A 26303-nucleotide genomic window follows, 5' to 3' on the forward strand; every position below is an offset into this window, starting at 1 on the left:
CTGTGGAATTAAGGCTTACAAAATAGAAGAAACCAACATGCAGCCTTTACTTTTCCCCATCAGTCCCCAACTATTCTGCACTGAGTTACAAAGTGAAAACCAGCACACTCTCAGATGGATTTAATTTCAGCTTGGGCCCAATGCCAGACAAAGTTTCCCCACTGTTAAAACTCAACCCCATCTTTTCTATACCATGCATACAGTCTCATCCTTATCCCTTCTTCCAAACACATGTGCACGCACACACATAAACACACAGAGAAACAGCCGCTCCTACAATATAGAACCAAATCCACCTCTCCCACCGTCTTGGCTAGGCTCATTGCTTTCCTTAGGAAGCCTAGTAGGCAAGTTGGATTTGGTCTACAATGCAGACTTTTAAAATTTGGGAAAATGAAGGCTGCATAAGACACACATTTTCATGTCCCAGATATTGTCTTGACAATAAACCTTTTTTAATAAAAAAGTAATTTTACACAACCAGGAAAAATAAAAGGGTTAAAACTTAATTAAATTCTTAATGCTGTAATTCAAAATACAATTTTTGCATAACTGCAGCTAGTGATTGTACTACAGCATTTTGGCTTACAGAGTCATGCAACATATATGGACTTCAGAATACAGAAGTATACAGCTTTCAAATGTATACAGAAAAGAGAAATGGGTAATGGAAGCAGTTAAGCTTTTACACATTCACAGCAATTGTCTTCTCTTATGTCCTCTTCTCATGGATCTGCACTCTATTTTTATAAAGTGCAGACATCTTTTCTTCCATTAAAGCTAAGGCAATTAGTGGAAAATAGGAGAGGAGGTAGAATGAATTCCTGTATTTGAATGCTTACCTTCTCCTCTACTTTGTGCCATCTCAACAAACAGAAGCACAAAGTAAATGTTAAAAGATAAATGCATAAAATCTTGATTTGGGTCACTTCATGTTGGGCTTTTATTTGCAAAAAATTTCTGCCTTTTTCTGTTTGCAAACCTACAAAAATGCTGCGAATAGTACAGTCTGGAGAACCACATGTGTACTTGCTAAAGAATTAAAAACAACTAGTTGGGACTAGAGGTGGCTTCTTCCTGTAGTGAGTTTTGTATCTTTTACCCTTAAACAAGCAATAGAAGAACTTCCAGAAGTCTGCCTGCATACTTACGATTGCCATAATGGTAATAATGTATAAAATTGTGTTCCAGCTTACACTCGTCACGAAGTTTCACAAGTATTCCTGTATTCCCTTCAGCAGTGTACAACTAGTCTGAATGTAAATAAATGTGACGCCCTACCAATAAGAACAGCATTCCTGCTAATAAAGCAAAAAATACTCCTATAGGAGCCAGCATAAAAGACCAGCCATAACGTACATAAACAGCAAAGTCTGGGCAATCCATTTTTTTCATGCTTGTGTAGTTTTCCAGATCAGCCATGGCCTGGACCCAGATGACATACATCACGACTACCAGCGAAAACAAGACACCTGGAAAAGAAACACCAGGTTTTAACAATATAGTGTGAAACAGATGATGGGTGCATTTACTGTAATACCTAAAAATCCACCAGTGCTTGAGGCCCTGTCTGCAAGGCACAGTCAGCCACCACTGGACAATTTTTGCCTTTGGCTTCCTCTAACTGCCACTACCTCCATCTTGCTTCTGATTTGCACTGAAAGGCACACTTCCATATCTCCAAATGGAGATATCTGGTTTTGGTAGGCAGACTTTAAGGCAAAATTCAGGCAGCTATTTACTGGTTTGAATTCAGGGATCAAAGCGGAGGAGGGAGGGGGAATGGGATGGGACAATCTGAGAAAAAATATCTACTTTTACTTCCCAAACTCTGACACTGTTTTTATGAGTCTTTTGGAAAGGAGTGGGAAATTTTTCTACCATCTTCCCCTCTCTGCATTTGCATCTTTATTCTTATAAAAAGGGCTTTGTTTGGAACTTGCAACCTCCAGAGTATTCTACTCAAATATTTTGCAGAAAAATTCAAATGTCTTTAATCCAAAATCATCCACATTTAGAAAAAAGCTCTTGTTATAGGAAAAAAAAGACCAACAATAATTAAATAATAGCTATGGAGCAGGTTATTAGTATTAATCTCAAATTTTGTACAACAGTTTCCTGTAATTAATCCACCACATAATTCACAGCCTTTTCCCAACTACTCCTCTGGATTGTTTACACATGATAGTAATAGGAGCACTTGTCCTTACAAACTTTGTTAATCTCCTTGTTTCTATATACCAGAAGGAGATATAAGAAGAAAGTGCTTTCCAAAGTATCAGTTGCATTCCTAATATTTCATTTCACTCTAGAGGAATGTGGACACTTGAGAAATGCAAGCTTGTAGCGCACATGTTCCAGCAAAACATTTGCTGGAAAACTGAGGGCACAAGTCTAAATTTTTTGCATGCTCCAGTGTGTATCCATTTGCTCTGGGAGTTCCAGCTGTCCCAGCACAGTTACAGCAGCAGGACTATCTATTCCAACATTAAAATGTTTGAGGGACACAACCCCATCATGTTTTTATCCCAGGATATTTAGGTGCCTCATTAAAACCACAAGCCAGTGTATAGTCCTGGGAACACTGAACTGCCAAACTTGAGTCTAAAGGCTGTAGAGCTGCAGAGTATAAGTTAAAGGTATTTGTGATCTCTTCACCATCCTCCTAAATACTTGCAATGCAACCTTGAACAAATGTGACATTTGTGGCAAAATCCAGAAATACAACTTGTAAGCACTCATGGCCAGGCATTTTGCTCCAGACCCACGTGTCCTGGTAAACTTTGATGGTTGCCTTTCCCCATTCCCAGCCTGAGATACTGCCTCACAACCTCCTTTCTCTGCCCTTTCTGCCCATTTAGCAGGGAGCAGCTCTTGTCCTCACTCTCTCATTTGACTCAGATAAAACTAGACGGGTTAGATGCAGCAGCTTAACTTGGTGATCTGGTGACCTTCTTGTTGGTGCTTTATGGTCAAAATGTAATAGCTTTACATATATCCTGAACATCTGACAGACGAGAGCTCATGACTCAATGCTTGTAAACACTATCTTTTGAAGCCCACCAAAAAAAGAGCTGAAGTAGTTAACATGAGGCATAATCAAAACATAACTGAAATTTCCAAAGGATCTGCAATTTTTAGGAGGCTGAAAGAAAAGTAGAAAAACTAAATAAAGAAGGAGGCAGACACATTTTCTCTCTGTGAAATACGCTTCTGGGATTATATTTTTTGCTAGGGCTCAAATTTCTAACTAAGTTTGAAAAAAAAAAACCCAACACTCAACTCTAAAAGGCATAAATTCAATTTTGAAAGTATTTTACCTAAGTAAAACTGAATTTTGATGGAATTTAGTACTGCACTTGTATTAAACACAAAATCGGTGAAACAATCAGAGAGAAAGATCACCTTAGGGCCAGCCAGACATGAAGAATGAGAAATTAAATTGAAGACTCTCCAAATACAATTCAAATTGAGCAGAAGATTCGTAGAACAGAATGTCTAATGATAACAGATAACGTAGGCAATATAAGAAAATTAGAACCAAACACAGTTAGTAACTTTTGATTTAAAAAGTAAAAAGATTCAGGGCCAAATTCATAAATGGAGTTATTAGATACATGGATTTTGCTCAAGGTTTCAAAACTTGAACACACACAGAAACAATGTAGCCCAAAGATTTGGAAAGATACATTAATAACCTGGCAAAATCCATACAAACATCGGAATTTACCTCTTCAGCTGGCTGTGCCTATGCATTTTCAAATTTGTCCTCTATTTATTCTCTTTGTTGGGGAAAACTTAGTCCAAAACAATAATAACAAAAAGTAGTGGTGCATATTCCCTTATTATAGCAGCAGGTAAGTATAACCAGGCCTTGAACATCTGGAATGCCCTCTAGCACCCTGGGCAGAAACAAAGTTAAGTAGGCCACTTAGTTGGAAACATCTGCCATTAAAACAAGACTGTGTCAGAGGTGCTTTAATCTCGAAATGGGCATCCCTTGCTTTTCTGGCAGTCTGAAGAAACACCTTAGTGATTAAACTAGAGCCAACACTATGTAGGGGCAAAACGGCAGGCCAATGCTGCCACACTGTGCTACCATACGTGGTAGAACAACTTCAGGGAAGCTAACATCCACCGGGTGTGATTTCCCAGCAAGCTGTTATACCGGTGAGTGGCAAATTGTTGGGTATGGAAATTTGCAGAAGAAAAGTATATCAAGCAGAGATAAATGTCCTTCTTTAAAAGAGAAGAAAAAGAGAGGAAGAGCATGTAAATCCTTTTGGCTAATTAGGGCACTAAAGGGGTATTTAAGTGTTCTCACTGCCTGCTAATGGAGACTAATTAGTAGGTGTATTACTTAGTGTGTTCAAGAAATATCTTGAACAGTAGAATCAGGCTAAGTAAAAACTGGCCATGTCCTGTTGTCTCCAACAGTATTTTATTCATTAGTGCTCCTTTTGTCTAATTTTCACAGAGTTATGATTTCACAAGGGTTAAGCACTTAGACAGGAGTTTAGTGAATATATATTTATTCTGAGAAATCTGTTCCTGCAGTCTTGCACTGACTATCTATTGGGAATGTCATGAACTCTCAAAGCCAACACAAAAGTAATGAGACTTTAAAAAACTCCAAAATTCAATGAAGCAAATATTTTTAGGAAAAATGTGTGCTATTATGTATTTCTACATTTTTGGCATTTAGACCTTTTGCATAGTGTGCGGGAATCCTTTTGCCCTTGCCTCTTAGTGAATATAAAATGAAACAGCAGTTGTATGAATCAGGAATGACGGGGAAAATTACTCACATAACATGAAATATGTCTGAGAGAGATTAAGACACATAAATACTTCCCTACTACTCCTTTTTCTTTCTTTTTTTTCCATTTTTCTTTTTCTTTTTTTTTATAAACATGTTTGATACACAGCTCTGTGCAGTGTGATAAGACATGGGACTTCTCTGAGGTCACACTTTTCTGTCTTTTGCATTCATTCTTTTGAATTTCTTTCAAACAAATACTTGTGCATTTTGTAGAGGAGAAAGAATACAGAACCTTTAGAAATGTCTGTGAATTCAAGAAGCAGTTTGCTGGCCTTTGGTACTGATTCTTCCCACGTAGAAATGCCTTTCACTTGTCAGTGGTGAATGGCTGTTTGTGGCATGAATCTTTTACTATGCAGACAAGAAGACAACAGGTGCTGGAAAGAATGATGTGAGCTTTTTACTTGTGCCTAGAAGTTTAAAACTCTTTATCTCACTTGAGGAAAACTTGTATGTGTGTGTGTGTATGTATTTTTTTTTTCAATTGCATTTTTCTGTTCCTGTCCTTATTTCAGACTCTACCACCTACCTTGGCCTTTTGTGATCTTTATTTAAAAAGACCAAAGCACATACAGAGGATCCCATTTAAGAGTTATAGGAGTTGACATATGTCTCTGAAGACAGATTTTTGTCCTCATCTAGGATATACAATTAAAGTATCAGCCATTTTTCACTCTTTTGGCTGGAAGTAGAAGTCGTACTTCTAATCTTGCTTCTTCACCAGGGTGTGATTCTGTAATGCTCTGTGCACATCCTGGAATATTGCTTGTTGACGTCAGTACATTAGGACAGTTTTTACCACCACACAGGCAGAAAGAGATGCAAGGTAATTATGGACTTTATTGAAGGCTGCTGTGATTATTTTATGGCCACTTTCTCTTCTTTTCCTATGACCTTTGAAGTAACTATAAGGCTTCTTGCAGTTTGCAGTACTGTAGCTGCTCTTGGACCAGCCTCTGATGTTGAAGACATGAAGGTGAGGCTGCAAAGGCAGCACTTGAACTGTGATATCATTGAACTGATATACACTTTTCCCCCACAGGTATAGCAGCTGTAGTTTCACCTGCAGCCTCAAGTGGTTTATGAGGTTACAACGAATAATAGGGAAAGCTGAACCAAATAATTTTGTGTTCTGCTCCATTTGTCATAGTTTATCTACACCACTCATAAGAGAAGTGAGCAGCCTTTCTTAAAGATCAGAATTAGGAAAAGGCAGGTGTGTGACTCTTCCACAGGTCAGACATCAGAACTGTTCTGATGGTAGGTTTGTTGTTTTCCTGGAGCCCAGATATACAACACTGTGAAGAAGCTTCCAAGGTTCTCTGACCTCTTTGCAGTTCATCCACCTGGGCACCAGTGATGCTGTCAGAGAGAATGTCAGTGGGCAGTTATAGGGCTTTGATGATGAGAGGTAAGGGTCCAGGACCCAGGTGATGATGATCTCAAACCTATTGCCCAAAGGGTAAAAGCTATACAAAAGTTGCTATACGCTGTGCATCAGCTCCTGGCTTTGTAGCTAATGTCACAAGCAGGGCTTTGGCTTCTGTGACTACAGGACCCTCTTTGAGATATGAACATTTAAAATGGGGTGGGATGGCTGCAGTCTGCAGAAATAAATATCTTGAATGGATAGGGATCTTCTAAGTAAGAGGAGCTCATGGGTTAAGATCAATAAGTTGGATAAAAGGGTGCTGTCATGGTGAGCATCTCCTACAGGCCACCTAATGAAGAAGATAAAGTGGACTGGAAAAATAATTATGATTTCTGGTTCTCATGAGGGACTCACCCCAATATCTTCTAGAAGAGCAACATTGCAGAGAGCAGGCAATCCAGGAGATAGGTAGCTGGACTACATCAAGGAAAACTTTTTGAAAGAGCTGTGGAACAGACCAACTAAATAGAAGTGCTTTGCTGGATCTGCTACTCACAAATAAGAAAAAATGGGTCAGGAAGATGATAGATGGTGTTAGTTGCGGTTATAATGGTCATGGAATGGCAAAGTTTAGTGTCCTAGGAAGAACATGGAAGGTAAGAGATTAAAGACCCAGAACTTAGGAGAACAGACTTCAGTCTGTGTAGGGAACTGGTAGGCAGGATCCCAAGAGAGACTGCCCTGAAGGGCAAAGGATGCCCAGAAGAACCGGTTGCTCCTCACAGGCAGCTTTCTTAAAGGACAAGAATGCTTTCTTAAAGGACAAGAATGAGGTCTGACAAAAATAAAAATTAATCTCATACAGAGCCACATTAGCAAAAACACCATCATCAGGTTTGAAAATACTATTATTTCCCTTTATTCAACAGTTGTGATATTGTATATGGAAAACTATGTCCAGTTTGGGGACCCCTGGTGAAAGAGAGGTACTGATAAACTGAGGTGATGACTATCAGAATGGTTAGGGGGATGGAGAATGAGAAGAGGCTGAGTGAGCTGGGGAATTTTAGTCTAGAGAAGAACCCAGTCTTCATCTTTCTAAATAAAGTTATAGAGAAGATGGGGACGGACTTTTCAGAGACTTGCAGACTTGAAAGGATGAGACACAATGGTCACAAACTGCATCAAGGACAATTTTAGGTGAAAACAAGGAAAAAAGAAAACATTTTTCACAATGAAGTTGATTAATCTGCGACAAGTGCCCAAAGGTGCTGTGGAACGTCAATTATTGGAGATTTTAAAATCTTGACTGGATAAGGCTCTGAGCTGCCTGATCTAACTTTGAAGCCAGCCCTGCTGTAAACGTGAGGTCAGACTTGATTGCCACAAGAGGTCCTTTCCAACCTAAATTTATTTGTGTCACTCAAGATCTCTGTTTAGGCTTCTTCCATAGGTTCCTCTAAAAGGCAAGTCTATCTGCCTTATCACAAATAAGGTGAGGTGTCCCTCTGAGTGTTTCTTACTATTGACAATAGAAATTTAAGCAGTTGGTTCATACAAAACAGCCTTCAGATGGCTGAACAGTTGGCGTGAATCTCATTCCCAATAATATCTTCAGCTGCTTCCAGAACCCTAAGGCATCACAGCAGACCACACTACAAGTACTCTTCAGTTGAGGCAGAGCTTTTATCTGCTGCCTAAGTTGTCAGTTAAGGTTGCAGAAGGATAAAGATATTTCAGTCCAACAACAGGTATTAAATCTATTTCATCTAACTTCTTTTAATGATTTGTAAGCAGGAAAATGAATGATCTTCCTATCATCTTCCTAACTTCCACAGAAAAACCATCTTGTCTAGTTTCATTCTCAGAAGATTATTCTCTCCAGTATAACAGATGCTTGAACTTTGCAGTAAGACAGCATCCAGGCTCTTTCAAAACAATGTATATAATTCCTTTTTTTCTTCAAATCAATCTGCTGGTTTCTGTCTTGGAAGAACTCTAACTTCACCTATAATCTAAGTCACATTACATCTTTTCATTTTGCTGTTAGGTCTGTCTTTAAGTAGATGCATACCCTGTCTGCATCCTGATCACATGTTTGTATGAGTGGTAAATATGCACCACTTCTCATCACTCTCCCCTTCCATACCCTGTTTTTCTTTGGCAGGCAGTAAACAAACAGACTCTCTAGTCCTGAAGGAGATGGGTAGAGGAAGGGGTCAGGGCAGCAGGGACACAATAGAGCACACTGTCCTGACTTCTAAAGGCAGGCTAAAACACTCCTCTTCTGCATCGTATTCTACCTTATCTTGCTCTGTCCCCATGTTATCCCGGATTTAAGATAATAACTATTCCTCCTATTGTGAGAAATTTTTACTGGGAGAGAAAGAGAGATAGCAATTTCATGCTGTCATACCTTTGGGTCTGAGAGGGTCTGAGAGTAAGAGGGTCTGAGAGTAAGAGGTCATACCTCTTACTCTCCATTTCACGTGATGGGCCGTTGAACAGTAACACCCCAGGAAAGTAAGTTGTTGCCCAAAACATCCCACAGGACATAGCTTTAACTACTGAAAATTCAAATTATTTGTAAGAACTTCTTATGTCAGTATGGTCACACCAACAAGCATGATTTTTAATTCATGGTATAAATAAACTCTCTCCTTGGCTATGGGCAGTATCTGTGAGAAGAGATGAAAGCAACAAACTTCTTTTTAGTGTTTTTGTAGGTGATCTGAAGTGTTGGATAGGATGATGATATTTATAGTAAGTACCTTCCCCAAGCAGTCGTGCCCTACTGGTGGGACTGGGAGTAGGTGCAGAAGACCTCGGTTGGGAACCATGTGCCCCTACTCAAGCCATAAGGCCTGGAGCAAGCTGAAAGGGTCCTATATTCTGCTGCCATCACCACTTTTTACCAAATCATAGCAGGATTTTGCTAAAGATCTTTGCTTTTCAACAACAGCAATAGTAATGGTAATGGTAATAGTAAAAATAACATAGCTCTTCTCTGAAGCCCTGATTGAGAACAGTCCTGAAGTTGAAGGATACTACATATAGAGAGAGTAAAAAAAATCAGGATTTCCCTTAAAGAACATCTGCTCTACAGGGACAAAGGGTGAGGGGCAAAGACACAGACCCAAGGTCACACACTGGGATAATAAAGCTCACTTAACTTCACACAGCTAAAGATATAGTCTCTCCAGATTCCCTCAGTAAAGGGAAGAGGGGTGTAAGGGTTCCTCCATAGCGCATTCATCTGATCCAATTAGGCCCCTCTTTCAGTATGAAATGAATCCCCAGCTGGGGGAACTTCTTATACACCTGCTATTTTTACTGCCAATAAATGTTATTGCCTCTTGCAAGCCTCCTAGGGAAGCAGAGGGAGGCTACTGCAGACTTGAGGATCTAACTTTCCCCTAAATGAGGGCAGATTAACTGACCCAGAGTGTTGAAGACACACATCGTTTTGCACCTCTGCCCGTCAGTTCCTGGCATCTTTCAAGTGCCCTTTCCCCCTCAAACAGCCTCTGCTACTTTCTAGTGACAGCTGAGGTTTTTTATGCATTACAAATGCAGAGAAAGAGCAGGACTCGCATGGGCTCTTGCCCTGCAAATTAGTGACAAAATGCATTGAAATATCTTAGGATTTCCATCAGACTATGAATGTTTTTTGCATGTCTTTTAAAAGCATGGAGGAGCAATTCTCAAGGGATCAAATGCAAGTATGCAGGATTTTCTTCAGCTAAAATACTTCCCAAACTTCACTGAGAGTCCTTTAGAAAGGAATAATGATCACTAGTTGCATATGAAGAGCTGTGAGGTGCAGTGGGTAAGCAAAGTCAGCAGGTCAGCAGAGAAGCAGAAAGAGAGCTCAGGCCTTTTGGTCCTGATACAGGTGGCTCTACCCTGTAACATACTGTGTTCTCACAGGGCTGCCTCTCACCAGGCTTTAAGCAAAGGAGAACACTGATGGAGCACGTACTATCATTTACATCCTATACAACTATATCTTACACACCAGTGTGACATCACAGACTTTTCAAGGTTAACCAAAAGCATGCCAGAGAGCTGCCCATATCAGCTGAATCCTGGGAGGGTGCATCCTCCACAGTTCATGTGGGTTATGAGGAAGGAGGGAATTCACTTACTTGTTATCTTTCATTCAGAGAGGCTTAGAGCTCCTACTTACTCATACGACAACTATTTTATTATCAACCACTTACAATATGACAACTATTTTATTTACTCCTATCACATCCAAAACATTTCTCCTATATTGGTCATGTGAATGTGCTCTGTCCCCCAGCTTCCTCAGAATCCACTATGATCATCTTTCACATCACTGATAAAAGACAAACCCCTCTCTTTAGCTAAAGCCCTTGAGAATCCTATGAGGTAACATCCCTAAATATGTATTCTTTTCCTTGATTAGAAAAAGTAGATTAAAATTGCAGTGTAATTTCATTATTTGTCCTGGATTTTTTTTTAATCTTAACCCAAAAATAGCTTTTAGAACAGCTTCATGACTAAATAACTGTGGAAAGAATTGTCTCCAAGGTGGGCGCTCCACAAGCCAAAGGACAGAAGCATATGCTTTTTTTTCTTTTAACCATGATTAATATGATTTTTGGTCAAGGAAAAGGGAAGAAATAACTCATCCTTTCTATTCTTTAATTGACTCAGCAAACAGTATACCCACCAGCAATGATGAAAAAGCCTCCTCCTGCTTTGTATAGAACGTGACTGGCAAAAGGAGCTGCACAGATGATGAAGAAACTAGCCATCACAATAGTGAGCACTCCCAGGAGCATAAGAACTGTCCAGAAACCTCGATAAACTGGAGAAAAGGAGAAGGAAAAAAATTACAATGCTTTTTAGAACTTATCCAAATTAGCTAACAAGATTTTTTTCCCCTTGTCTTATCACTTGCTTTGTTAACAAATGAAACATTTATTTTATTTTTCATAATCATTATATATCATGTGGCCCAAATTAGGTTTGAATGCCAGTCCTTATCTGATGATCATGGAAAATAGGTTGTAAGCTACCATGAATGAAATCCATCTAATGATTATTTAACAGTATCTTGTAAGATAGCAACTTGACCAAATTTACACTCTTTCAAAAATGGTACACCAAAGCTGTAGCAGTGATTCTTTGGGATAAATGACTGGACTGATATTTCACCAAAATTGTCTGGGAGAAGCAGAGAGCTGCAACATCTTGACATTCTTAGTGTTCGGACTATATCACCAATAAGAATCCATAAGTTCTCTACAATTTACAACTGGATAATACTCCTTATGTATAGTCAAATTCAGTAGACAGAAACCTAAAGCAGGAGCAGGGAGAAACTGAAAAATGTAAATAGCATTGCTGAAAAACAGTTAAATGTTTTAAACCAGCCTATTTCTTCTCTAAAATCTTTGGATTTTATTAGATTTAAAATGTTATGTTTCAGAAGCCCCTGTTAGACAGTGCCAAGCAGTGCTGAATTAATGAATGCAGCTGGTGATAAATGAGCTGAGAGTTTTGTGACATATTCTGGCCAAAAGAGTCTTTCTAACAATTAGTTTTTAGCTGGTTAATTGCACATCCATTTAACAAAGTCATCATTTTACAAATGCTACAAGAGTGACATAAATTTCTCCCATGAATTTAAAAATTGGTACATTAACACAACCCATTAGTAAAATTAGGAGTTGTAAGGATCTTCATCGTCAGATCTGAAAATCTTGAAGCACTGACAATTCAGTCAGTGAAAAACATTTCCACCCAACTGAGGGAAAGTATGTAAGCCAGCTGGCAAGTCAGGAAAAGTGAATCACAAAAGAAACTGCCACTTATCATCTGACAGCACCTACTTACTATTATGGCAAAACACAACCAAGCAGCTATTATACTGGTTCATATCCTGAAAGTTTCAAATTCATACAGCTTGTTAAAGACAGCTATTCTGGAATAATTTGGGTTTGCTCTCATCTGAAATCTGAAGGTACACTAGATATTAGCAGATCACATTTCCCACTAATGTGTTCCAAAAAAACCCTACTGTTTTTAACTCGACTAGCTTAACTCTTGTTAAAGTACTCACCATCACCCTATTAAATGTATTAGCTAGATCATGTTCACCATATTGCATTAGCCATACTTTTCAAATAGCATCCTTTTTAATCCAGGCAAACATTCAGAGACATAATTTTCTGCCACACTGATGCCACAGCAGATTTGGGCATATAAAGGAGGAATGCATCTGAAAGTAGCTGGCAGAAGGGTTAAAATTGTGTTTTGGTTCATATCCAATACAAGTTTTCACTCCATATAAACAAAAAACTATGGGAATAGTAGGTAAGAAATAAGGCTATGGCTCAGCAAAGCAGTTAAGTGTGAATTTTACTTTAAGTACTCTACCTCTTATGGGGTTTAGGCACCTGTTTAAAGTTAAACACATAGTTAAATGATTCACTTAATGCAAATAGACAGTGAATGGAGACCTAGAGAGGTAAATCTCTCAAGTCCTTCAGTCTTGGGTTTCTGAAGCAATTTCATATTATTTTACTCATGGGGCTACTTTGATAAGCTTCACTGCAGTCCCCAAGTCCATGGGACATTACCTCCTCGTTTAAAGCCTAATCTCACTAAATCAGTCTATAACCACCCAACTCTTTTACATGGATGGCCCAAGGTACTTCAAAGTCATGCTATATAATAGGACACATTGGCCAAAATGGACCTTGACAAAGCTTTCTTTGATATTATTATGGTCAGTCGCATAAGTCATGCAGCAGTGTTTCTATTTTCTGAATGGATGAGGACACAAGATTCTCCAGCATTACAAAATCAGCATCCACTTTCATTATCTGCTCTTCATACAGGAAGCTTTGAAGTCTGCTTTCAGTGACATTTTATGAGAAAAGCTTGATTTGATACTCAAATGTTCTTAGAAACAGATCACAGAAGGAGTACAAATGTAACTGATGAAAATTTGTTTAAACCTCCCTGAAACTATACAAGAGAAAAGCTGTTTTTCTGCTCCAACAGTGTAACTATTTTATGCATTATATGTGAAATATAACAGCTTCCATTCTATTTCTCTAGAAATAATTATTTACTCTAGAGAATCATGGATAAATTCTGATTATCCTAATACTTGCTTATCAAGCAAACTGTCATTAAACATCAATTAAAAAATATAGTGTAGTTGACCTGCACAAAGTCTGATCAAAAATCTGTGACTTTTCAAGCAAAAGAGAGCCCCCTCTAATTTGAAAGGCAGTAAGCCATTTGAATAACTTGTGGCACAGGTCTGAAGAAACACCCTACGAGCATTTAGACTTTTGTAAGGGAGTTAAAAAGCAGACATGTTTCTGCAAAGATGGCTTCACTTATTTTATACTCTGATCATTTTTGCTCAGATCAAATTTCCCATCTTCTCTACCTAGATGGGCAAGATCACTTCCTAAAGGGCTAATCATTCAAAATTATGAGTCAGGCCTACTGCTGTCATTTTGCTTAGCTGGCATCTACAGACAAACACAAAAGAAGTGGTTGAAATTAAACCTTCCTAAGAAGGAAATTACTCTTCAAGTCAAAGACTTTGCTGCTCTGAGATTGAGGTGAACCCTGACAGACAAAATGCAACAGAAGATGCTGCTTTGAATTATGCTTCTTTATATCCCATGAAGAGGGCTGACACCATGATCCCAACAGTCTGTTTCAAGAAATAATGGTTCAGTGGACCTATAAAAAGTGTTAATACAAGTTTGCACCATTTCAAATCACACTGCAGTACTTCATAAGATAGCCCATGTTCTGGTCCAGATGACAAGGAGTACCCTTGTCTCTTCCAGGTATTTCACAGATTATATTAGAGTCACCTACCTCAAATACATTAATTATTCCAAGTATTTCCTACAACAGAAGAAATAAAATACAAACACTATTGCAGAGTCCAAAGTAAACATATCCACAGTGTTTGAAATCTTAGATACCACTGCTCTGTGATGTAAGAGTGCTAAACAGAAGGTTTTGTAACTTGTCTTGGTGACCTGCCCCTTTGTTGAGTACAACATTTGCCTTGGAAATGACACACAGGCCTACAAACAAAAAATAATGCCTAGTAGAAAACAGGAATACACACAATATACTTTTTTTTTGAGCTCTGTACTATTGCACCTGTATGGGAACATTACGGTTGCAACATATTCCTCAAAAATTGCCTGATCTGTAGTTTTCCCTTGCTACTTGCTTTTCTCTCTAAAGAACCTAATTTAAGTCCCTCCAGAGACTTTTGCATTATTTGAAAACTAGAAGAAGTATCTGGATTTGAGCTAGGGACCAAATTTTGGAGAAATTGAAAATTATAAAAAAAAAAAAAAATCAAAATTATTTTAATTATATTAAATTCAATTATATTAAATTATTTAAAATTATATTAAATTATTAAAATTATCAAAAAAGCTTCTCTTTTTAGTACAGTAGATTCCATAATTGGTTACAAACTGAAGTCACAGAATCATATTTTAAAATGTTACTGGTGCATGATATGAAAGAGAAGCAATAATATATTTGACAAAGTTACAGAGCTGTGTCACCTACAATACACACTTCTTGTGTAGCAGTCATGCACACCTCTGAAGCTCCATAATGGTTATTCAGAAACAGAATAGATAAAGACACAAAGCAACACCCTTCTGCTATTGCAGATGCTAACATCAGCCTCATGAAACCACATCAGGTATTTTATTGCCCTTGCTGGCTTCAAGTGTTTTCAAAACTCAGCCATCAGTCCATATATTTTCTGTGGCTTATCAAAAAAAAAAAAAAAAAACAACCAGCCACTTAATATTGAATTTAATATCAATACAGATTATTAAGCACTACAAAACCTTTTGAAGCATGTGTGACTGCAGTGCCACACAGACATTACTAAGGAGAGGCAAAATTACTTGGAAAAGTTGCCTTGAATTATCACCCACAAGCTCACGTCCCAAAGGGAACAATCTTGTGATCTGACTGTGGATTGTATTTTAGAATGTCTTCTTTTTTCCTCTCTATTTAATGTAACAGATATCAAAATGCTTTTGACAAGAGTATTGCCACCAAATATAAAGTACAGTGAAAGGTGAAACACCTGAACTGCTCTCAATCAGGAACATCTCTGCAGATAAACAACTGTAATTGAGACCACGGATCTCAGCAGCACCACAAGAGACACACCTGGCAACACAGTAAGCCTTGCAAGACCCTTCTCAGCTCCATTTGATACCCTTTACTATCTCTTAGTACTGACACTCGTTTCAATAACTTTAACAGTAAAATGAATACAATATTCACAATATGGATACATTGCTTTCTTAAATACTTCTTATTTTATTGATGCTTGGTGGCCAGAGAGCTCTCCCTTCCTAAATGTACCGTATCTCTCACGGGCAATTATATGACTATATTACATAACAGAATTTTTTCCACACAGAAATAGACTACTGCTAACATTTCACTTGTACAATTTTTTATTTTTTTTTTTTATTTCATTGCTGATATTTTCTAGATTTCTTTATGTTAATTTCAAACCATTAATAAACCTGCCAACAAATTTGATCTCACCATTTTAAATTTAAAAGCTGCTGAATCAGAATTTCTCTTTAGTCCTACAAATATTGTGTATTATACATTATATTAGACACTACTTCAAATGCTGGCAATATGCCCAGTAATGGACAAAATAAGATACTAATAGTTAGGAAAAAAAGTATTAGCAGTTACAAATTAGAGTATTAAACTAATGTGTCAGTGCTGCCCCATTAAATTGCTTCCACTTTAGCTTCAGAAGGCACTGGGGAGACTTACAACAGCTAAGGAACTATTGTTTATTTCCAAATTAAGTTGAAAAAAATCCTCTCAAAAATAAAATTAATGACTTAGTGACTAGGTGCTATATTTTTCTTTTCTTTTTCTTAGGAATAATCTCTCAATAGGCCAGTGGGACTATTTCCACGAGTAAGGACTTAGCACATTTTTCAAAAACAGGCCTAGTATTGCCCTATAGTAAAAGAGTTTCAGAAAAGTGTGATAGTCCTCCGTATTAACTAATCTAATTACATGATATCATGCATGAATCTAGTTAACAATGAATTAATATTTAAGTAGTATACTATTATGTTTTCAAAATAGCCTGACGGGGTAACTAATCTTGTTACGATTATACAAATTTATGTTTATGTTAGAATGTAGAGGTTGCTACTGTGGCACTTTAATTGTACGGTCTAATTTAATTTTTTTATTCCTAGGTTGTAGTCTGTTGCCCTTATGTTTGTGAATCATATAAATAAATCTGCTAGCAACACAATGAAGTGCTAAGTCAACTTAAGAACTGCACACTGTAATAGTTGTCACTATAAACCTCTGTACCATTACAGAATGTCACTAGTCAGGCTTCCCCTGAGCTCACTTAGATGCCTGTTTCAGGCTAAGATAAATGTCATGGCCTACAAATTTCTTTAAGCACATTAACGATAAATGATGCTTCACACAGCTTTCGACCACACCTTACACGACAGCTAGGTGAAGTCCTCCCCACTCTGTCAAGATACTTAACAAAACTAGTAAATGAACAAAAACATTATAACCATGATTAAAAGATATAGCAAGCTGCAATTTCAAAGCCATGCTATATAACCCCTTGAAGGTGATCATGCATTTAACGGTAATAGTTAAAAGAAATCTGATACATGCATTCAAATCTCCAGTATAAGCATCACTTTAGGCTTTTCTGTCTTTACTTTTCTGTTTAAGGCCATAATTCTTCACACCAAGAGCTCATAGTCTAGGTTTGTACATCAGGATGAACCAACCCTTTGTTCTAAAGATCTGTAAGACATACACTATGCCGTGGTATGTTTAGTAATACTAAACTGTAACACTAAAATTCAAGGTCCTCAGTCTTTTGGGAACTATCACATGAACGTCATAAATTGAACATAGAAAAAGATGTAAATAAGCTAAAACAGGATAGATGAGGCAGTTTTGAATTCTGGCCCAGAAAAGCTCTAAGCCAAATTCCTACTAATACTAAAGCCAAAGGAGTTATGTCAATAGAGAAACTGGTCCAGACACTGCACTCAACGATGATTAGAGATTTTATGTTCCTCAAGCAACTTCTCTTTGCCTGAGCTCTTCTAACTGGATGGTGACACGGCACTCCAACAACAAGCCACGCTTGTGTTTCCACTAGGGAACTGCAGTTAAATTGAAATTCCTCTGAAAGGGTCCCAAAGTCTCTTAAGCCAAACAGTCTGTAAAAGAAGTCACACACATTTGCTTCCTCAGAAACTAACAAACCTGTTAACAGAAAGTTAGAGATTTTTAGAAAATATGTTGCATATACATGTTTGATTTTTCTAATGAAGTTTAAAGCTTTTTATTCAGCTGTTTGTTTTTCTATGAAAGAGAATGTGAATTATTTTTCACATGAGAGAATATTTCTTCTTATCTACTCCTAATTAAAATAGGACTTGACTAAAAACACAATGATAAACTTGTGGGGGAGATTTGGGTTTTTTATCATCCCCAAAAGTGAATATGTCAAGAAAACTATGAGCCATGAAACATGTACCAAGAAACAGTAGTAGAACTGAAAAAAGGGACAATAACCTCAACCTTTTGGTAGTGCCTTTTTATTCTATGTTTAGCTGATGTGGACAATTGGATATACAAATCATTGATGAAATCGTCTTCTTCTTCATGAAATCAAACCAAGGCCTTTTGCCACTGGCTTTACAGAGAAGTATTTCCTCTATTGTGAGTCAAGAAGAAGAAGATAACCTTCTACCATTTCTTAATTTAGCCACTGCAGTTGCAGCGAGGTTTTAAAAACTTGTTTGCCAAATACCACATGCAGGACTGACTGTCAAACTAGACTAAAGGAGAAACAGTTTTGACCTAACAGAAGAGCTGATGAATAAACTTCTTCATAAAAAGTTGTGAAAGACTCTTGAATAAGCATACCTGCTCTAGTAAATAACTCAGCTTGGATGCTGAAAATTAACTGTAGGCATAAAAAACCCCAAACCCTCTTCAGTTTTAATGAGCTTGAAAGCAATCCAACTGTATCTATTTATATAGCAGGAATGGCTCTGAATATACTCTACCTGGGCCAGCATCTATAGTACAATTCTGCCTATTTTTAATCTTCTAATATGAAATATAGATAGGAAAATTATATTTGAGCAGTGGTTCTTTTGGTAAACATTAACTAAAATTAATTAAACTTTTGATGATATTCCTTCTCCTTTCCTTTTTCTTTGTTTGTCCACTTCTGTGTAATCACGCAATATAATTTGAGGAACCTTTGTGAATGTATGAGTGAACAGTGGAATACAAACTCTGCGTAGACTATTAGGAGCTGATGACTCTGTCACTTTCAAATGAAAAGATAAACTGTTCTAGATGCCCTGTAAAGTTACAGGTTAGATCTCTGAATGGTGAGGTCTGAATTCTTCCTTGACAAACAGTTCACAGTTTTTTAAGACTAACAGAACAATTATAATTCCCATTTATTTTCTTTTTCATGTCTGCAGCATAAAAAATTGGATTCTAAAATCACTTCAAAGATATCAAAAGCATAATTATAGCTTCAGGACAGGAAGGGGTCACTTAGCAAGGTCAGAGACATATAGCATCCACACAGAATGACTGTTTGAAAAGTCATATGAAATAGGTATCAGAAGTGACTAACTTCAAATATATTTGCATAAAGCTCTCGATCTGATGAAATGTGCCCAATATTTTTAAGTAGCTCCTAAGTTTTGTAAAAACAGAGCTTTCCAGGCATTATTCAAACATAAGGTTTTCAATTATTGTATATCTTTCACATGTATCTATTTATATGTTTCTCTGTTACAGCGCTAGATTTTCTCAGTGACATATATTTGACTTAGTTGAATAAACTTAGACAGCATGAAGGCCCTGTTCCTCCTTCCTCATACAGTAAAAATGCAATATATTTCCACATGATTATTTATTTAACAGAAAAAGCCACCTAAACAGTTTTACTGAAATACATGACAAGAAGTACTTGTTTAATGCATTCAGCCCAAGCAAGATACTTAATATGTCAGAGAAAAAAGCACTAGAAAAGAAATGGGGTTTTTTTAGAAATTACCTCAATTCTGCCATCAAGCTAAGCATTCATTTAAGTGATTTGTTAAATAGTGGCTTAAATATGTATGTTGTAAAATTATGAGAAGTATGAAACACCAAAACTCTGTTAATTAAACTGCGTGGAGTGATGGCTGTTTTATTCTGAAGCATCCAAATTGTTTTCTTGAAACTATAGACATTGTATCCATTTGCACCAAAAACAATACTTACTGATTGCAGAGTCATAGGAAGTTGAGTTGTGTTCATCTCGGAGAAGAGGAAATGGTGACAGGTAAGCATGTGTACAATTCTTAGAAGGTGATTGGTTAGCTAAAAATGAAAGAAAGCTGAAGATTAATATTTTACTGCCTCAACAATACTTTATGTCTGTTCTTCAAATGGGCAAACTGAGTTTCATAGGTTCTTTCCTAGGCAACAGCTTTCAGTGGATTTGATTTGGTAAGAGATATGAGCCTTGTTATCCAAACAAGGATATTCCTTAAAGAGCAACACAGATTTGTACTATGGGAATGGTAAATTAGCCACGCTGAAGGTTACACTGCAATTTATATGTTCTGCATATGTACGCTTTTGTAGCCATAGGTACCTTTCTCTTTTGAGGGTTAATTATGTTCATCTCATTACCACATGTCCCACAAAAAAAAAATTCAGGAAATTACTGTTCTCTTGTGAAAGGACAATGAAAGTATCAAGCATCTTCAGAAAGTGTACAGTGTCCACAAATATGAGTTTGGTCTATGGAATTAATATCCCCCAGAAAAGGGTAATTTCACCCTTTATATTAAATATTTATAAAAGCATCACCTTCTTTCTAGTTAAAGATAAAAGCTGACTATAACTTAAACCACATTTAAATTTCAGATTTTTGACCACAGAATTCTCCAGATAAATAACAAGGGGAAATTAACTACAGGAATATTACATTTTCCACCAAAGAGTAAGCAATATATTTTACAAAATATGGTTTATTAAAATCAAATTTGTATGATGGCACCTGCTTTTCACAAGGATTATGGAAATCTTGCAATAAAGAGAGGGAGCTCTCTATCTCAGAGGGAGTGTAAGACAGGAAAAGAAGTTTTGTTTGATTTCTTCATGGGGGATTTTGGTTGTAAAATACTATCCGATCTTCCAGAATCTTGGCATGTAGTGAAAGAAAGCAAAGGGTCATCTGGAGATGGTGTGTCCTACACCATTTTCACATTCCTTCCTTAACCCACTTGTAGAACCTGATGGAGAAATTCTCCAAGCAAAAATTCATAGTTCCCAATAACCACTAAGCTCTTTTTTCCCTACATAACAGAAGAAAACTATCTGTTTAACAGTTAGTGGCAAGAGACTGTGTAGATAAGAATGGACTCAGGTTAACAGAGCAGCCATAACAATCACAGCGTAATTTGATAGTTAAACTTGTATCATTTGGTCCTGGGGTTTCCTTTAGTACAGATTACAAAAGTGTGCGTCAAGAATTTATTTTAGGGTAGCTGAAGAAACTGATCACCAAAGAAGCCATATGAAATCCAGCGATTCACAATATAGAAAAAAAAAAGAAACACCACCAAACCCTAACAATTTTGAGAACAAACTACTGTAGATAATGTAAAAAGAAAAATTTACTTACTATACCAGAAATTCCACATGCTGGCATTATTATCTCCTACATTTCCACTAAACCAGCATCTCCAGAAGAAACCTTCATGATGGAAAGTGGCCTTCACTCCCTACAGGGGAAGAAAAAAAAAAGAAATCCATTATCATGTAATATTTGAATGGCTGAAAGAAGTAAGTTCAACCTGAATTAGATGTTGAGGTAACAAAAACCATAATAATGACACACACCTGTGTGCATGTAGATCAGCTATAGCATATCTAAACAGACATACTTTTTTTGAAAGGATATCCTATTGCAAAAGCAGTATCACAAAAGAAAAAGTCATTTTAGAGGTGATTACAACTGATTTCAAGAGGTTTTGAAATAGGCTTGTAAGACTCCCAGTGGTCAAAATTAGTATATTCAAAAGTTTATACAGAAGTAAATTCTTAGAATATAAACACATCCAAGAAACCTATATATATAATTATTGTTATAAGTAAAAAAGTCCATACTAACCCCAGTATCTTCAGGTGCTTCTGAACACGTTCCTATTTCTGTAGCAAGAAGCCAATAATCAGTTCCAAACGCCACCAAAAAAAGCAGAACCCCCAGAGCTGCAAAGAAGCCTCCAAAAAATATCCCCACACTCAGTTTCATTATCAAAGTTTGGGTTTGGTTTTTTATTTTATATTAAAAAAAAAAAGCTTAATTACTTGTGAGGTTGGCAGTAAAGGAAAAAATAAAATATTGTGAAAGTGACTAAAAAGTTGTTTGGAGAATACAGCTCATATCAGAAAAAGTTTCTCTTCACTTGACTTTCTGTCTGTGCCCTTCTTCCCAATGCCCTGTGAGTCGATTTGTGCCTCTGAATTTGTGTTCCATGTGGCTGACTCAAGTCTGACAGATGAAAAGGGCCTTCTATTTTAGGACACTGATGGCAGAGCTTCACTCTGTTTCTCTGTCTGGGCGAGGCCAGTCAGAAATAGCTGACCTTCCCCTAACTAATCAGGGATTGACTTGAAATATTATTGCAGCTGGTGCACCAACATCAGCGGAGATGGAGTTGCAATGGCTCTGTCCATCTACATGAACTGCATTGCTGAGCACATACTAGGAGCAAGGACTTCCAAAGCTCAGGCCTGGTGGTGAATGCTTCCTTAGCTGCTAGCAGGGAAGGAAACACCTGCAACACTTTGGAAGTTACTAGAAGCCACATTACAAAATGAAGGCTGAGGTTTTTTAAAACATGGTAGCCAAATTGCAGAGATACCTTTGAAAAATCCTAACTATTTTTACAAAATAATTCTCTTTAAAAAATTACATCTTATCTTTAAAGTAATAGGTTTAACAACACTAAACATGAAAGTATTTAAATGCTCTATTTATTCAGATCCACCTTATCAAAAATGTATGAAGTTAAAAATTCCTCCCAGCACCTGATAAAAATCTTTCATCTTTTTTAAACAAGAAGACACTTTCCCATACACATGCTTTGGCCATTTTGGAAAGCGATGAGGTAGCACATTTAAATTCTAAATACTCACTGCACAAGTAAAAAGGCTTTTTCAACAACTTCACTTCATGGCAAGCAGGCCTTCCTAATCTTCTCTAGTGGCTTCAGGGTATGCTACTACAGAGATTTACTGAGTTCATACTGTGCACCAGATCCTGCAGTCATTACCCAATAAAATTTCATTGGCGTTCTCTATCATAAGAGTAGAAAATATTCCACTGACGTTGCATGCTGGTAAGTATTGGGATCAAGAGAAGAATGAAGCCAGTTTACTCCTGAAAACACTTGTCACAAATCTTATTGCAAAAGACTTAGGACTTCAGAGGGACTTCTACTTCCAATATCCCAATATTGTTTGGACAGTGCAGCAGCATGCTTAAGGAGAGCAAGAAAAATACTGTTTCTACCATCTCCTCTCATTTCTAGACAGATGAACAAGTGCCGTGTCCTCAGTGTTTTTATAACACTATATTATCTGCTTAAAACTATATTCACATTTTTTACAAGTCATATTTTATTCAAACATGATACTACACTAATTCCATACACAAGCATATCTGACATTTTGTGGCCTTTTTGCATTTCAGAGTTTCAGTGTATGCAGAGAAGCAAATGAATACTCAAACAGACTCTTTTTGCCATATTTGCTTTTCCTGACAGCCACTGATGCAGTTCATTTTGCTATAGAAGAAAGAGATGTTTGCAAATATCATTTTGGAAAGGGATGTTCTATTGTTCTTTATTAAAGAAAACAAAAAAAAAAGTCAGGAAAAAGAAGAAGACATAGTATATGCTACAAAAGAAAATAAAAAATTATTACTTGCAATTTAGAATAATACTTTAAGTCTTGGTCAGCCCTGAAGTGGTCAGGCAGGTGGACTAGACGATTTTTGTAGGTACCCTCCAACAGAAATATTCTATTCTATTCTATTCTGTTCTGTTCAGTTCTATTCTAATGTGTCCAAAGTAGCACCAAAAAAAAAAAAAAATCAGTTCAGCACTAACGTGCCCAAATTTAGACAATTTCATGTGAGCTACGTCTTTCCATTATAATCAATAGCAATCACACTCAGCTGAGCCAGAGGGCCGTTCCTCACAACCTAGATTAGACTCACAGAGATCAGTTCCATCACTCAGGCAGACACCTTGCTTTAGCCAGTTTCCACAGTATCCTGCTGGCTCTCAGATGCCACTGCAAAGGGCATATTTCCCTCCCTGTTTTAAAATATATGCTAGCCCCACGCATGGGTCTTATGTACCCTCTTTCACCTTGAACGACACTAGGACTCTACATGATGGTGACAGAATCATGTCTGGAAAGAGGGATACAGTTGCCTTACTGTCATCTCCCACAAATGCTTCAGGATGTCAAAGGCAACCAGGTATGACAAGGGACTTAAGGGAGACTGACACTTTTCTTGAATGACAACTACAGTCCAGGTTGACACCACCTAAAAGTGATCCATCCTCTGTTTAGATGGCTAAAGCCTGTCTCCATTAGCTTGTCAGGTCATTCTGGAACCACTACTGAGTATTTTAGCTGGACCTTCATCAACTCTAATGGCAACAAAGATCTGTATTTTACACAGAGAAGTCTGAATGCACAGGTCTTAATCTGGAACTGAATCCCACTCAGTGAACTGGAGTTCCCAACCATTTTTTGTATGGGTACCCCTAGAAAGCATTGGCCCAAAGTTCGAGAATTTTATTCTGTGAAGTCCAGAGATGTAAATAGTCACAACATAAAAAAAATCCATGATAAAAAGTTCTTCATGATATACATTAAAAAAATAATTCTGATGCATTGTTTAACACAATGCCATTTAGCTCATCCTAAATAATGGGGGGGTTAAAACTTCACAATAGTGAAATGACTTTTTCAATGTTACAACAGAAGTAAAAGGAGAACTCCAGTCACCTGACTCAGTCACTGAACCACAATTAATAAAAAAAAAAATCAAACAGCTGGTTCCAGTCATATTGCACCTACCTGGCTTCAGGTCAGAAAAGTCAGTAACCATGTGAATCCATTTCTGCCTGAGAGTAGCTTCACTGAAAACACTTTGCATGAAAAGTTTCACTGAATTCAAATGACAGCTGAATTACTGACTGTGCAGGGCAAGTATTTATTTTTAATATACTGTACATGCACTCTGGTCTCAGTTTAGCACGTTCATCCTGAGAGGATCTAATTTAATTATTCTCTTTTATATTTATGGCACATTCTCTGGCAGTGTTATCTTCCAAATACTCTAACATCACCAGTATTATGCCCAGCTATGTCAGGAATGAATCAGAAGCCATGTTAAGACTTGTTATGTCAGCTTAAAAATTCATGTTATCCACTACTTGAATATTCACAGAAAGTCTCAGTGCACTTTTTCTTTAATTAAATTAAATTCTGAAGGTTTCTCACTAGAAGAGAGAATGCTTCAAGGTAGAGAAAATAGGGCCAGGCTTATCAAGCCAAAACAATCGTTATTCTGAATCTTATACAAGACTTATACAATTTGGTCATTCCCCAAATCTTCCCAAAATTCCTAAATTTCTAGAGAAATACTGCCATTTTAAACCAAAATGACTTAGCCAAATTTATTCCTACTATAATGACAATGAAGTAATTAAATCAGTTTTAATAAACAATCAGTTTGGCCAATTAAGCCCAACATTGATTGATTTATAGAGTGAAGATTGAAGGCCCCGACGTAATGGATGGATTCCGATGTCATTTAACAAAGCTGGCAAAAGTTTCGTGATTTTATTTCTGCTTATTCACTAGAAGATAGAGCTAAATTAACTCCTGAATCTGCATATTTTATTTATGCATCTAAATAGCTCCACCTTCAATATAGTGTCTGAGCCTCTCCTTGTATTTACAAACAGAAAGAAAAAAAAAAACAACACAAAAACCCAAACATGAAATCGAAACAATAGCAGGCTGTGTCTTTCTTCCTTTTGCATCTGAAGGGGAAAAAAGCTTGATTAGTTTATGGGAAGGGGAGGTTGTTTATTTGCTTGTTTATGTTTGTGTGTGATTGAGTAAATGTCGTGTGCGTATGTTTGGATTTGGCAGGCAGCTCCTTATCTGTCTGGCAGATATGTCCATGATCTAAAAACAGCCTTTTAGAACTGGCTGCATGTCTTGCTGAACACCAAGAAACAATTTCAGCAGCTGTCTCAGAGCTGAGTCCTTCTGAGACCTCAATGTCCATTTACAGCTGAAAGAAAACATTCTGAACAGCAATGGGAGTGTCTCACCCGCTGATACTGATCCTCATTCTGTCCATTTTCCCCAGCTGGGCAGTATGTTATCTATCGCACCTACATGATCCATTGTCAGCAAAGGGCAGACATACAGAATATAGTACACCTTGTCCACTAATTCTTTGGCTGGGATTCATCTTACCTAACACTAGACAGCTGCAGGGAGGCTGTTTCCAACTAAGCTGGTCACCTCAGGTTTCCCCTACAGTCACATCACCACTTTTATAGCACAGTCCATCTGACCTATTTTTGGATGACTACTTCAATGTGCAAGGAATTGTGTCCTAAAAGCACGATTACTTTTCTTATTGTTTGTTTTGTTTTGCTCACTGACTAAGAGAGGGTCTGGAATAACTAATTTGAGATACAACCACTTAAATTTTAATACTATAGTAAATCAGAAAACAAATCACAGAATCACAGAATGATTGAGGTCATCTTGTCCAACTTCCCTGCTTAAGCAGGACCACCTGGAACTGGTTGCCCAGGACCATGTGGCTTTTGAATACCTCCAAGCTTGGAGACTCTAGAAACTGCCTTGGGCAACGTAAGTCAGTGCTTGGTCACCTTCACAGTA

General features: G+C 37.3%; 1 protein-coding gene across 2 annotated transcripts; it reads right to left on the reverse strand.

The window, feature by feature from the left end:
* Positions 1-489: 489 nt before the first annotated feature.
* Positions 490-21636, reverse strand: TMEM182 (transmembrane protein 182). Of its 2 annotated transcripts, XM_039390569.1 has the most exons (5): positions 21462-21636; positions 20977-21072; positions 19566-19664; positions 10894-11031; positions 490-1472 (listed from the first exon to the last, which is right to left on the reverse strand). In XM_039390569.1, the coding sequence occupies exons 1-5, from the start codon at positions 21604-21606 to the stop codon at positions 1249-1251; spliced, it is 702 nt and encodes a 233-aa protein (XP_039246503.1). In that variant the 5' UTR covers positions 21607-21636; the 3' UTR covers positions 490-1248. The 2 variants fall into 2 exon arrangements, with proteins under 2 accessions (XP_039246503.1, XP_027573947.2); XM_027718146.2 differs by lacking the exon at positions 21462-21636 and having other exon boundaries at positions 20977-21116.
* Between the last annotated feature and the right edge of the window lie 4667 nt (positions 21637-26303).

Source organism: Pipra filicauda, unplaced genomic scaffold (genome assembly GCF_003945595.2).
Source record: "Pipra filicauda isolate LSUMZ 115617 unplaced genomic scaffold, ASM394559v2 scaffold83_size3615187_pilon, whole genome shotgun sequence".
In the NCBI taxonomy this organism is placed as follows: domain Eukaryota; kingdom Metazoa; phylum Chordata; class Aves; order Passeriformes; family Pipridae; genus Pipra; species Pipra filicauda.

Bases quoted from the DNA above. Each gene is read 5' to 3' on its own strand.
- TMEM182 (XM_039390569.1), bottom strand. From the start codon at position 21,606: ATGAAACTGAGTGTGGGGATATTTTTTGGAGGCTTCTTTGCAGCTCTG. The intron at 21,073-21,461 runs GTATGGACTTTT...CCCTGTAGGGAG, and splicing joins ACCTGAAGATACTGGGGTTA to TGAAGGCCACTTTCCATCAT. The intron at 19,665-20,976 runs GTAAGTAAATTT...TTTCATTTTTAG, and splicing joins CATGTGGAATTTCTGGTATA to CTAACCAATCACCTTCTAAG.